This window comes from Leptonychotes weddellii, chromosome 8 (genome assembly GCF_054177405.1).
Source record: "Leptonychotes weddellii isolate Sample4059 chromosome 8, ASM5417740v2, whole genome shotgun sequence".
Classification (NCBI taxonomy): Eukaryota; Metazoa; Chordata; class Mammalia; order Carnivora; family Phocidae; genus Leptonychotes; species Leptonychotes weddellii.
Genome location: NC_138376.1, coordinates 9997286 through 10012027, shown reverse-complemented (window position 1 = coordinate 10012027; position 14742 = coordinate 9997286). Strand labels below are relative to the sequence as shown.

General features: G+C 46.8%; 1 protein-coding gene across 3 annotated transcripts in view; it reads left to right on the top strand.

The window, feature by feature from the left end:
* Window positions 1–14742, top strand: part of JARID2 (jumonji and AT-rich interaction domain containing 2) — a 153719-nt gene that overhangs the window by 48752 nt on the left and 90225 nt on the right. For 2 of the 3 annotated variants that reach the window (XM_081827650.1, XM_081827651.1), the window contains one exon: window positions 309–450. The exons of the other annotated variant lie outside the window; for it this stretch is intronic. In XM_081827650.1, the coding sequence (XP_081683776.1) occupies window positions 309–450 (142 nt within the window). The remainder of the gene's footprint in view (window positions 1–308; window positions 451–14742) is intronic. 3 annotated transcript variants of the gene reach the window in all.

The following is a 14742-nucleotide window of genomic DNA, read 5'->3' as shown; positions in this document are numbered from 1 at the left end:
GAATTGGTAATACACGAGGTACCTTTCTTCCTGGCCCAAGCCCTGAAAGATGCTTATATATTTGAATAAGAACCCTGCAGAATCTATTATGGTTACAAAATCCTGCCTGCATTTCTTACTGTTGAAATGATTTCCTGGGCCTCATATAGGATGAGGTGTCCCACTCAAAAGGGGGAGATACGTACCTTCTAATCTTCTTTCCAAATTCTGGTCTGGCCTCATCGGCCACGGTGTAGGGGTAACTGTGGTAAAGTGCTACTTCCTGATGTCATGTGTTTTAAGTCTTTGTCCCCTTTTCTCACCTGTAGGGCTCCTTGGTAATGGCCAGTCTAAGGGATTAGGACCAGCGTCAGAACAGTCAGAGAATGAGAAGGACGATGCATCCCAAGTGTCCTCTACTAGCAACGATGTTAGTTCTTCAGATTTTGAAGAAGGGCCGTCGAGGAAAAGGTTAGTACCCAAGGCTGAAAATGCTGGAGCCTTAAACCAGGGACACCAGCGTTTCCCACAGGGGAGCCAACTCGGGCCCACCCACCCAGTCTCCTGGTTTTCATAGAGGAGCCAGGGTTCTGGATGTTCTCTATCCCAGGTCCTGGTTTCTAAAAGTTGTCCGCTAATTGTCATCAGAAACGAACACACCAGAAAATGCGGTGGGCCAAACAGAGCCCATTCCTCCCCTGAGCATTTGCCACAGGGTTGCCAACTTGTAATTCCTGTCTTCTCTGATCATTGTAAGTGACTCTCCTCAATTTCTGGAGTCCATTCGATGGTATTTTGCCATGTCTGAAGAGAACTGTTCCTAAAAATGTTGAAGAATTAAATGCAGTGTTTCTGAACAATGTTCCTCCTCAGGAAAACAGAACCCCGGCTGTGGTGGAGGAATCGTTCATAAAACTTTTAATTTACCATTTTTTTTTTTTTTAAATGACTTTCCTAAATAAGCTTGAGAGTTTGATAGGGAAGTTGGCTATGGGAATTTGATAAGTTTGTGGTTTCACGGTCAAACGGTGGCAGTGACCTTATATAATGCTGCTTGTAATGGGGTGTTTAAAAAACCCCTTGCCGGTCATCTGCCTGATTTCATACCTCATGTGTTGTGCTCCCACCTCCGAAATTATATTCCATTTCTGGTTTTTGGTTTGTTTGTTTTTTTTCTTCCTTCCGTTCTCATACTCGAGGTTTTCCTGGATGACTAGATTGATGACTTTTTCTTAGAACCTGGTAGTTCGAGAGGTTGGGGAAAAGAAAAAAAAAAATTGTACTCTTTCTCCAGAATTCTCGTTACCTTTTAGAAATTGTCTAGATGCGTGTATCTAATGAAGTCCTGAGTATAGTGGAAATCATGCATTAGGTATTTTAAGATCCTTAAAAGAACTGTATTTCGGTCTGAAATTGGAGATAATAGTTCAGTCTTAGTTTATTTTCCTCCATCATGCTGTGTCTTCGTTTAGAAAACCCAGAATACAGTTTTCTCCTAATTCTCAGCACTGTATCTCAGAAGAGGTCTCAGATTTGTTGTCAGTCAGCAAACATATGGACGAAGAATCTCTGCCAATGTCCTGGGCCTTGTAGGTTCCTCTCTTTTAAAGACCCTTGGATGAGTGTCTCAGTGACAAGTCAGTCCTGTTTCAGATACTCACCACAAACATTTCGCTCGGCCGCGGTTTGAGAAATGCATCCTCACAAGAGAGGGAGGTCAAGAATGTGTGTTAGAAATCCCATCAGCAGATAGGTTGGAACCTTTAATGATGTTGTCCATGCTCCCAAGCATGGTGGGTGGTCATGCCTCTAGCATCATCTTTCATCTCCGTTTGGGGAGCAAAATTCTGAGTGTGGTTGGACATGTCAGCACCTGGTCTTGAGCTGCATGGCCGTCAATTCCCCCCGCCCCCAAAGATCCTGCAAGCATGGGGGTGTGATGACCAACATCTCTAAGGCTTCATTCTCTTGGGGTGTGGGGGGGCGTTGCTGGCCCTTTGTCCTCGACTCCTAGTGCCTTTCTTAGTTGACAGTGCTGCTGGCTTTCTCTGTGCATGCCGCCGTGTTGGTGTGTGGCATTTGCGTGCACATCGGTCATTTAACTTTGGTCACCAGGACAGTGGACGAGAGAAATGTTGTTCAGGATGAATCCAGAGAAACGTAACCATTTCTAATCTGCTTTAATTAGTGTGCCAAGTACCTTGTTTTACTGAATTAAGGATTCATAGCAGCAATTTTATTTGGTTATAGTCACACTCTACTGGGGAAATCTATCAGGGACATAATGTAGGTTACGGTTTGACAGGTTGGGCTGGATTGAGGGCTGGTCTGAGGTGGCCTGCATGTTCCAGGCTTTGTAGTTTACAAGTAGGTAGGGAAGTTAGGGCTAAGATTTCTTGCAATGTTGTAGGGTACGTAGCAAATACAAAATAATAGCTTTTTTTTTTTTTTACTTTTTTTTTTTTTTTAGAGAGGGAGGGCACGGGAGAGGGAGGGAGACAATCTTAAGCAGACTCTGTGCTGAGTGCAGGGCCCGATAGGGCTTGATGTCACGACCCTATGATCATGACCTGAGCCGAAATCAAGAGTTGGACACTTAACTGACTGAGCCACTCAGGTGCCCCCAAAATAGTAACTTTTAATACTTTCTGACTCTTAAAGAGCTCATTTGTTTTGATCCTTCATTGGTATTTAGTATAAATTATTTGGTAGAACCCTGCCTTCTAATGCACGTTGTTAGAACCGAAATCTGAATTCCTGGGGCTTTGTCAGTGCCTTGCCAGACTGAGTGGTCAGCCTTCCTTCATCTTATGGTGTATTAGACCTTTTCCAATAAGCTGGTGGGGTGTCCTGTCCCTGCTGATGACAATGTCAAACCCAGAGTAACTACCTAAAGTGGAGTGGTTATTTCAAAATGTCACTTAGAACATTGTTGACGAGATGCTACTTTTAACCTTGTGCCTACAATTTCCTGAGCCTGGTGTATATACCCCCGAGAGGAACGTATCTTGTGATTGACCCCTTGCGTTCTTGGTAGGCATTTAGACTGTGTGGGACACAACCCTGAATCCTCAGATTCCAGGGCCATGATTTATGTCTTTGCTTTGGACCAAGCATTCTATATTCTTTAGGAATTTCTAGCCATTCTTGTACAGTTCATTGCTGTTCCTAAATATATGGTTTTTAGGATCACCAGTTAAATATGCCTTTTCTCTTGGGAGTGGAGGAAAGAGGGTAAATTTGTATTTGACTTTTGTAAGAAAAATTAAAATACGAGGTGTGGACTCTGCAAGTCTCAGACCTTTGCCTTGAGTTTCCAACCTGGAAATCAAAGCGATTCCATTTTCTGATGATGCTGGTCATGTGTTTTATAATTCTTTGGTCCAAACGTCTTGTGTGTTTGCGAAGTGTTATTTTTCTAGGGGAAACGCCCCCTGAGCTGTGTTTGGCCCTGCGTACTTGCTGCCATTGGTCATACTTAATGTCGGGGATTTTTTCTTGGCACGCAGAAAGCAGTAGAATCCAGAGTTCTGGAGCATTTATTTTTCTTTATTGAGGCAAAAATGAAAGTTACCTTTTTACCTAGCCATTAAAAGGACATCTTCTGAAATCTTTGTCCGCTCTTTGTGAAAGGGAAAGCCACTCTCTCTTCAGGCTCTTTGCCTGTTTGGTGGAGGTCTGGAGGACTCTGTGATGGTGGGAGTGCCTAGGTCTTGATTTCCTTTTCTTTTGATCATTGGGGTAAATGATATTAAAAAACATCTACATTAATGAATGTTACTGTGTGAATGGAAACGTTACAGAGATTTTGAGCCTGTAATCTGCTCCTTTTGAATTTGATGGTGGCCATGCCTAGCTCCTTACCCTCATCATCCTGTACACTGACATTGCCCATCCTGTTACACTTGGCTCTTCTAAAACTCATGTTTCCTGCAAGAAATACTGAAGTATTTTCAGAAACCAGAATGGACGGATTCTGTCAGTCAGGTGTGGATAGACTGAGAAAGTCCAGAATGATGGTTATGGGCATATGGATTACTTGTTTGGCTGGTGGCAAGAAGGTGGTGTACAAGGAAGTTGGTGTGATAGTGTACTTTGATTGATTGATTTTATTATTTAGAGCAAGTGTGAGTGAGCAGGAGGGGAGGAGCAGAGGGAGAGGGAGAAAGAGAATTGTAAGCAGACTTCATGCCCAGTGCAGAGCCTATAGCAGGGCTCCATCTCATGACCCTGAGATCATGACCTGAGCCAAAATCAAAGAGGCAGGCACTTAACCGACTGAGCCACCCAGCCCCGCGCCCGCCCACACCCCCCCCGCCCCCGTACTTTCAAATGCAGGTAAATGGAAGATCCAAAATGCATGGTTTGAAAGGGGTCACTTGACTGCTCAGATATATAGCCAAATTAACTATGTGTACTTATTTTACTTTATCTTTGGGTGGAGGGAATAAGCAGGAAAAATACAATGACTGGTGGTTTTTAGGGATGTGTCAATATGGTTAACTGTATGGGCTGGAGCTAGACAATGTGGCGTCTTATTGTGGCTCACCATCTACCTGCCCTGTGTCCTTGGGCAGGTTCTGTAGCATCGCTGGGCCTCAGTTTCCTTATGTGTTAAAATGTCTGCAACAGCAGCAGCCACCTCACGGTGGTCTTGTGGACTGAACAAGGTGATTTATGAAGAGCCCACAGGTGTATGATGAGGACTGCGCATTTGATACTATTATTAACCATCCCCACCATGACACATGAACTTGCTGCGTGTGAGTATGCATATTTATTGGGGACTTCTCAAACATGTTTTAGAGGAATTTTGATTTATGCAAATTGTGATTTGTATCTTCCTTCTGTGGTGGCCCCGACACCACCCTCTGTGGGCAGATGGAAAAGTGGAGATGGGTGTCCGTCCTCTGAAGTACTGAGTCCCATGAAGGACCCTTGTGGCGTACAGTGTGAATCCCCCACAGAGGTTCGTGTAACCAGGTTATTTGCTTGCGTGGAGCAGTCAGGAGTGAGATGAGGTTCAAGTTTGAGAAGATGGGCTGTCGGTGAGCGGATTCTGTCTCAACTGTGCACACATAAGTCATCATTTCACCTTGTGGGGGCGCTGTTTTGCTAGTACTTACTGCTAAAATCCCTGCCTTACTTTGAAAAAAAAAGAGTTTAGTCAACTAGTAAAGTTCAGACTATGTCCCTGCAGGGTCCTACGTTCTTCTTGTTAAATGGCTGCTATATCTTAGGCCATTGATAGAAGACTGAGTTTAAAGATCGTCCCATTCCAGTGGATTGGGTATTGCATACAGAGAATCAACCTTTTTTTTTTTTTTTTTAAGATTTTATTTATTTATTAGAGAGCAGAGAGAGTGAGTGAGGAGGAGTGGGAGAGGGAGAAGCAGATTCCCTGTTGAGCAGTGGACCCCCCCCCCCCCCCAGTATGGGGCTCCATCCCAGGACCCCGGGATCATGACCTGAGCTAAAAGCAGACGCCCAACCAGCTGGGCTGCCCAGGCGCCCCTCACTGTGAACATCTTTAAGAATAGAGTTTTAAAAGTCTAAATGTTTGTTTCCCCTTGTTTGTTTTGCTTTGAATCTTGTGCATAATAGCCACAAACCGCTTTAGATCGATTTCTCTTAAGTTTTGGTTTAGATTTGGACATCTCCACTGACCAGGGTGTTAACAGATTGTTTTGTTGTTACAACCTTGAAGACGATTTTACAAATTAAGAGTTTAGTACTGTTCTAATTTTTAATTCTACAGCTGTCTTCACTGAAACATAGTCTCTACAGCAAGTAAAGAAGGGGCAAAATGGCAGAATGGAATATTATGTGGGACCCTTAATAACCACAGAAGAGAATTGTGGAATTAAATATAAAGAAATCTAGATGTTCAGGTCTATCTGCTTTTTAAAATTTACCTAAATGGTTGCAATGGTTGCTGCTTTTTTCCTTCTCCTAGATCTTTCTTGCCGGATTATTTTTCTTTGGTCAGAAAGGACTTTTTTTTTTTAAAGATTTTATTTATTTATTTGACAGAGAGACACAGCGAGAGAGGGAAGACAAGCAGGGGGAGTGAGAGAGGGAGAAGCAGGCTCCCCGCTGAGCAGGGAGCCCAATGCAGGGCTCGATCCCAGGACCCCAGGATCATGACCTGAGCCGAAGGCAGATGCTTAACGACTGAGCCACCCAGTGCCTCAGGACTTCAATACCTTTCCCACCCACCCCCCCCTTTTTAAAAAATACTTTTATTTATAGGTTTGCTAGGGTTGGTAGGGTTGGATGAATCTCTTGGCTTTTATATGTCTACGAAGATCTTTATTTCACCCTCATTTAAAATACATATATATTGCATGGAGCACTGGGTGTTATGCACAAACAATGAATCATGAAACACTACATCTAAAACGAATGATGTAATGTATGGTGATTAACATAACAATAAAAAATTTAAAAAAATTAAAATACATATATATTTACAAGAATTGTAGGACAGCATGTACTTGTAAGAAATTTACCTTGATTTTTAAAAGGTGTTTTGCTCATTATAGAATTTTAGGGTGTTGTCTTTAAAATGCTGTTGTGGGGTCGGGCATACCACTCAACTGTCCCCTGCTTTGCATTGTTTCCAACAAGAAGTCCGCTGTCACCCTTTTAACTCTAAGACGTGTCCTTTTCCTTAGTCTACTTTTTTTTAAGTTCTATTTATTTCGGGGGTGGCGGGGAGAGGGGAAGCCTACTTCCTGCTGATCAATGAGCCTGATGTGGGGCTTGATCCCAGGACCCTGAGACCTCAGCCGAAAGCAGGAGTCATAGGCTCAACTGACTGAGCCAGCCAGGTGCCCCTTTCCTAGTCTACTTTTTAAAGATTTTCTTTTTATCCATGGTACCATGTCCTTTGGTGTAGTTTATTTTTCTCGTGTTTGCAGTTCATTGAGCTGCTGCTTAGTTCTGTAGATTTTATCACTTTTGGAAAAATTGAAGGCAACATTTCTGCAAATTTTAGTGTGTGTGCTTCTTTTCCCCTTTACGGATTTCAATTGCATGTATTTTTGGCTGCTTGACGTTGACCCACAGCACCTCGATGCTGTTTATTTTATCCTAGTCCTCCCCCCGCCCCAACCCACCCAGTTTTATTTTAGGTAGTTTCTATCTAAAATCTGCAGAGGTGTTGTCTTGTCTTTTCTTAACCTCAGAGATTGCTGTTTTTATCTCTAGAAATTAAGAGTTTGGTCTGTATAATCTTCAGTGCCTGTCCTGACGTGCTGGTTTTTGCTCTGCCTTTTTGAACACACGGAATACAGTTGTAATAGAGGTTTACACTTGTCTGCTAATTCTTTCACCTGTGTTATTTATGGGTCAGTTTTGGATTGACTCATGTTCCTCCTCATTAGTAGCCCTATTTTCCTGCTCCTTTGCTTGCCTTAATAATTTTTTGTTGGTCGTCAGGCCTTGTCCATTTTCCTTTGGGTTCTGGATATGTTTGTATTTCTCTGCCTGTTCTTGAGCATTGCTCTAAGATGTGATTAAGTTCGAAGGAAGCAGTCGGGTCCTTCTGGATCTTGGCTTTTCAGCTTTGTTCAGTAGAGCCAGAGAAGTGTTTGCTGTAGGGTTAAGTTTTCCCCAGTGCTCAGGCGAAACCTGGATGAGTACTTGCTGCCCTGTGAAGTAGGATGTTTACCATTTTGGCTCTTGGATACAGGCACCGTTCTTGGCTCTGTGCGGGGTTCGGGGGCTGTCCCTCCAGTCCTTTCTTGTACTTTTCCTTGGGTAGTTTTACCCCCTAGCGGCTGCTAGTACCCAGGGAAGATGTGGGGAGGTTCCAGAGTTTTCTGTGTGGCCCTCCCCCTTTCAGTACCCTGCCTTACAGATCCTGTTCAAAATCTTGGCCTCCCCAAACTCTAAGCTCTTTCTCCTTAATTTAGATTCCTCTAAACCCTGCCTGAATTTCCTCTCCTTGCGCTGTGGCCTGGAAATTCTCTTGGGGCTGTGAGCTGGCCAAACCTTTCTCATCTCTCATGGATCACAGTGTTTCATGGTGTGATGTCCATTGTCTTGTGTGGATTTTTGGTTTCTTTCAGGCAGGAAGTCAGTTTTGGCCCTATTACTACTCTGTTCTTTGAATGTTGAATGAGAGGGAGAAGGGTACCACCAGGAATCCTAACTAGCATGTTTGCACTTTATCTTAGCCCCGGGCCCTAACCTTTCCATTTAGTTTTGTTATGCAATTCACTTTTTTTTTTTTTTCTGTTAATGACTAAGTAAGCCCTGACACAATGTAAGAGAATCTCCAAATAAAGAAGCAATTGAGCTATAAATAGAAAAGTCCCACTGCACAAGAAAGCGGGTGACTATTAGAAATACTTCAGACTCTTTGAAGTTCCAGAACCTGTTTCTAAAAGAGGAAGAACTACTGCTTAGTGAATAGAACATACTGTGCTAATAAATCTTACCTTAATCCTAAGGAAACACTTGGAAGGCTTTCTTTTTAAATTTTTTTAAAATTTATTCTGTTAGAGAGTGAGCAGGTGGGGAGGGGCAGAGAGGGAGGGAGAGAGAGAATCTTAAAGCAAGTTCCATGCTCAGCATGGAGCCCGACATGGGGCCCAATCTCATGAGCCTGAGATCCTGACCTGACCTGAAACCAAGAGTGGGACGCTCATCTGACTGAGCCACCCAGGCACCCCACACCTTGAGGGTTTCATTATTTCCGCTGTATAGTGGAGTCAACAAATACTGAAAATACTTGACACGTTGTTTATAAGTAGCAAAGTCAGGATTTGAATCCAAGTCTTTGTATCTGTAATGCCCGGACTTCTCCATGACACCATGTCCCCTACCCTTGGGGGCATAAACTGTAGCTCTGGTTCTTTTTTTTCCCCTAAGATTTTATTTATTTATTCATGTGAGAGACAGCGAGAGAGAGGGGGAAAGGGAGGGGCAACAACAGAGGGAGAGGCAGGCTCCCCAAGGAGCAGGGAGCCCGATGCGGGACTCGATCCCAGGACCCTGGGATAATGACCTGAGCCGAAGGCAGACGCTTAACCATCTGAGCCACCCAGGTGCCCTGTAGCTCTGATTCTTTCAGGTACCTCCAGGACAGACAAATTCCAGAAGGACGCTCCCTTTGGGCCTGCAGCACCTGGCTTGGTGAACCCAACTGCCTCACTTGCCCTCCTTGGCTGAGCCCCTTTGTGCAATGCACTCTCCTTGGGGCCCCTCAGATCATAGAACCCTAGTATATGTTCTTTTCTTGGCCAAGTGTTTGCATTCCTTCTTTAATAAAGTAAATGAAAGTTTTTTTCCTGCATTGTAAACCAAGCAGTAAATAGAAAGGTGTGTGTGGGGGGGGTGGGGGAAGCTTTAGCTTATCTTGAGTAAAACACATTTTGCTTTGGAAATCCTCTCTGGAGTCCTCCAGTATTAGAAGTTAGAGGTCATGCACAGGGGCACCGGGGAGAAGTCCATCCTGGATAGGAGAACCTTTAGGACCTAGTTGACTCTTCCTTTCAGGTGGCTGTTCCGATCAGATCTGTGATTACTTTTTGGCTTGTGCCTGTGTTCTTCTGGGAGAATAGTACTTTTTTATGTGACTTTTCAGTAGTTTGGCTGGAGTAGGTGGGCTCCAAGGGGGCAAGAGTCGGAACACTGGCTCACCTCATGGTGTTTACTTATGGATGAACTTCCCCCTTGTTATAGTTCACGTTTGGAAGGGGGGTTTGCATCTGTCCACTCTTAATACCTTAACCTCGATTTTAAGATTTTCCCAGGAAAAAAAAAAGATTTTCCCAGATAAAAGGGTCACCAAGGCGAAGCCGAGGGTCAGATGTCTTACGTTGAGTAGCATAGAGCTAGGAGACCATTTCTGATGGTGCCTGGGAGTCTCACTGGCTGAAGCACACACACATTCTGTTGACTGCAGGATAGCACATGCCAGTCACCCACGTTCTTGTGGTTCGGTTCTTTCCCTGCAGCCAAATCCCTGGGCTTCTGTTCAGATCTCTCCGATAACTCTCGTGAGTTCTGTCACCTGCTCACTGAAACGCAAGGTGCTGGTTGTCTCTATTAAAGAGAACCCCCCCCGTGTCCGTGTCCCCCCCACCCCCGCCCTCCGTGGTGAGATGGAGCCTGGCTGCAGGCTCCATCGGCAGAACAAAGGAAGCTGCTGTAATAAACATAACGTCTGACTGATTTGGGCATGAAAATATTTATGGGAGTTTTATGGGATTCCCCCTTCCTATCCTAGAATGTTCACGACTTGTCAAATTACTTAAGAGGCATGATCGGGAGGTTACAAGACCATCTTTTGCATCCTTCTCTCGCACGACGGAAGCATCTTGGGTCCGTCCCTGTCCTCACAAGGGGCCTGCTCGACTCTGTATGTGAATAATGTCTACAGTACCAGGTACCAGACGTGCAGCCCAGTCATCTGTCAGAAGAAAAGACAGCACAGGTCTAGGTGGATTTTGGGGTGTGGTTTTGGTTGTTAGGAGAAAATGCAGAGGATTAAAGTTAGGGTGGAGTTTGACCTTGTGGAAGAACATGGGGCAAGATGGCACAGGAGACTCTCGGGAGACTGAGCAAACTCAGGCTGGTGTTTTGGGGTTACCTTGATGGAACGTGCAGGGGTAGATGAGTCTGGTTTAAGTGGCAGAATGGACTGCAGGTTCCCTTCGGGATGTTCTTGCGTCTTTTCCACCCCGTGCTTCTAGCTGGAGAAGAGCCACCCTGTTAGTACGCAGCCAGGACGCAGGAGCTGAGCGGTGGCTCTGCATGCTTGACTTCATCCTGCGCTGAGTGCCTTTGTTTCATCCTGGATCGGGTACCTGGGATGCCGGAGCTGGGGCATGGTTATCACTTGACTCCTGCTGGCTCCAGTTGCTTCTGTCGTCCTAAGGAGTGGTAGAGAGGGGGTGGGAAATAAGCTGTGGAGGGTAGTGTTCACTTTTGGTGCTGCCATCCCTTTCGGGGTTCCCTGTCTTGGGGTGCGTCTCCTTATCTACATCCTCAAGGCACTTCCTGCCCGTGGAGCACCTTTCTGCTGCTTCATAGTCCTTCCTTTCCTAGTGCATCTGTCTGCTTCCCCTCCTCTTTCTAGGCCACGTGGCCGGGACATGTCGCTTAGCCTTCTGAGCCCACGTTCCTGACTTCATTTATTTGCCTGGCCCTGGTTAGCAGGTGCACCCCCCAGAACCAGGGCCCGGGCGGGCCCTCCGAGCCACCTGGCCTTCCAGGAGGAGGAAACTGCCTCTGAGCACGGCAGGGTCCCCCACGTTCCATGAGGCCACCCTTCCTGGGACCACCGTGGTGTACATGAGGTGTTTCAGACTCTTGGCTCACAGCCCCCAGGTGTGTGTAGTCTGTTTGTATCCATGCCTGACAGCCTCCTGAGCTTAAGGCAGGTGGTACCGGGGTTGAGACCCTTCTCCCTGAACGATCCTCAACATTTGATGATTTAAAGTAGAACGTGTTTTCCTGGCCCAGTCTTCTAATGAGGCCCTTGATTAGAAATTGGAGGAAAGACACGTTTAAGGTTCTAGAATCCTATAGATGGGCTGTGAATCCTAATTCTTCCTCTTAGCTGTCCATGCGAGACTCAGTCCCCCAGAAGAATACCCCCTTGCAAGGCAGCCATGTCGAACACTTAACCTAACACTTAACATGCTTACAGTGTTTGTATATGTACACAGTGGAGTGGCGGCCGCTGTTCTAAACCCTTTACATACGTTAGCCCATTTAATTCTCCATAGCAGACTCTGCGGGATAGGTCTTTTATCATCCGCCCATTTTACCGATGAGGCACAGAGGAATGCACTGTGCACAAGAGATACGGAGCTCCTGGCACACGGTCAGGAACTCAGTAAATGGTTTCTAAGACACCTTGAGTAAATTCGTGAGGAGCCCCCATGGAGGACTGCTGATGGAGAGAGATGGAAGAGTTGTGTTTTCCAAGGTTTTTGAGCGGCCCGGGAATCTGCCTTCTGGGCAAAGTGATCCTGTTTTCTCTCTCCGAGGAGTGTGACCCTTGAGGAAGGCGTGTCCAGGGGTGCCAATTTATTCTTTAAGGTTCAAGGTGTTTGCCGGGTCCTGGGACGGATCTAAAAGAGGGTTCATTAAGCCCGATGTGGTGGTCCCGGAGGTCTCCACTCCAGGGAGAGGAAGCAGAAGCAAATCATTTCATGCAGTGTGGAGAGTGCCATAGAAGGTGGGACATCTGTGGACAGGCTGAAGAGTCGATGAAGGTGAGTCTAGGGACATTAGGGCATCGTCAGTAAGGTGATCTGTGCTCTGAGTCTTTCCTTCCATGGAGAGTATATTCTTGGTATGTTCTAGGCCCCATGGTAATTTCCTGATAGCACGTTACAGACCTGTGTGGGTGTCTTCAGCCAAATTATATAATGCAGAGAGAGAGAGAGCGCGTGCGTGCGAGAAAGACCCGCCCAGGGCTCGATTGACCCGGCCGCTGCATGCAGTTGGAGCTACATTAATAACCCGATGAACGCCTCGTGTGCTCAGCTGCTGGGCCACGGGAGGAGACCCGCAGAGCAGAACGAGCCAGCACTCCATGCCTTGGGCCTCTCGCTGGTCCTTGGGTGGGGCCAGGCCTTGGCACAGGAAGTGGTCCTTAAGGCTTTGTAGCAAGCTGCTTCTGGAAGGCCTTGGGTGCTTCCGTGCTTTATCTGACTAGCCTCACAAGAGGGCCAGGAGAGGGCAGGGTTTATTTACTAATTTTTCTTTGAGCTTGAGACCAAAGGGTTCCTTGAAATGTTGAAAAGGCACATGGGGTGGTTTGGAGGTGGGGCGGGGGTGGCTTGGCTGTCAGGTCCCAGTCTTGTTATTTCTATCTTGTAGAAGAAGCCTTAGAATGATCTAGTGTTGTCGTCGTTGATTTAAGAAGTTGCCTGTTGTGTGAGCAGGGCACATCCCACACCCCGTCCCCACCCCTCCCTGGGCACAGAAATGTCCCACCAACAAGGGGCCTGTAGAGACCGAGCTGTGCGCTGGGAGCTGTGCGGGCTTCAAGGTGGACGGACCAGCTAGGCAGGCTGGCAATAACCAGCAACCCAGGTGGCTCTTAGAATGAAATAAAGTAACCTAGCTCAGCCCTAGGTAGGAGCCTGGTATGCTTTCAGCATTTGGTTTTAGCTTTACCGTTTAGTCCCCAAGTCTGTCTCAGCCAAGATGTGTTTACAGGCACTGAATCTATTTGTTGAACGACAGCATTAGTTAGCGTCCTTCGATTCTAGGAGGGGCCAAACTCCTTGTCTTCACCTTAGTAAATGAAAGACCCCGATCTTGATTTTTCTTTTCTTTTCTTTCTTTTTCTTAAATACCAGAGGAAGAGTTGACTTAAACAGAAGCGGTCCTTGGCTAATTAAAAGCGAGTGTTGTGTGTGGGGGGACGGGGTGGAGGGGGCGCTCTGTACTCGCTGAAGGCTGTACCGTTTCCTGGTTTTGATCAGAAAGCATTTAGTGTGTATTTACCTTGGCTCCGTCCTGTCTTGAGCTTCGAAGTCAGCGTGGAATTTCCATTTTTTAATTGTGTGTCAAAGCACCACGTATCTGGCCTGGGTGATTTGGGGTGGGGGTGGTACTTCGACGTGTGGACTCTGTAGGAGTCTCAAGCAGGGAGAGGTGTGTCTTTCTCTTCCTGTACAGCTTACATTTACCGCTCATGCTGCTTTTTCTGGAATTGCATATGAAGCTTTTCCATGGTGGACCCGGGCTCCTCTTAAGTTACTGTTCCTGCCAGGTGTGGGATTCTGTCTGGAGAGGTCTTTGCAGATGCTCAGTTCTTCTGCATAGACCCGTGCTGCACTCCTCTCCAAGGCCTGTGTGCACAGGTCTTGGCGGGAAGGACTGCGCGGGAGGCGCGGGAGGCGTGGGGCGCAGATGTGGCCTCTTTTGGGGGGTTACGGGTTGGCCTGCAGGCGTTGGCTGAGGGCAAATTTTTAGACCCTTGTGGGAGTGGGCAGCTGCCCCCCGAAATTTGCCTGCGGTTTCCGGTGAGCACGCAGGCTTCTCGCCACATTTGCTTGTTTCAGGAAAGTGGCTTTTGTGAACTTCACCTGAGGCAGTTTCACGACTGCTGTGACCATTTCCTTTTTCCGTCACCTCGGAGATCTGATTGCAGGGATCTCACTTCCACCTCCCATGCCAGTTCTGGGCGGGCATGCTGGTGGTTGCCATGGAAACCGGGGACCAGGCTCTCGCCTTCTTCCTGCATCCTGGCTCTTCTCAGTCTGTCAAATATGAACGCGAACAGACTCGAACATCCATGCTGCGTGCTTCTGCCCACCTTCCCTCCCGCACCCCCAAGGAACAAGTGTAAGCCCGTCCCCAATCGTCAAAGCAGTAGCTGACCCTCCTGGAAATAGTTATCAGTTTGGGAGTCTTCCTGGATGAAATTGAGAGAGGGAGGGAACACACAGACATGGTTCCGGAGGGCTCACCTGCAGGGCACTGGCCTCGGTTTGTGGGGTTTGAAGGCATCTCGCCTGTGAAGGGGGTAACAGCCATTAGCTTCCCTTGTGGTTCGCATGTACTTAGGCACAGCTGGTTAGACCTGGCTTTTTATGCAGAATGTTCCTTGACGTCACTACCCCCTTGGCTGCTTTTGGAACTCAATTAAAAGCCGTGTACATTGTTGCCACTTGGGTGGGAAGAGAGTACTCTTGCCTGGAGGACCAGGCACTTCTGCCCCCTCCCTGCCACCCTCCTCTCTCTCTCTCTCTCTCCCCCCCGCTCTCTGCCGTGCCCCCCCCCCCC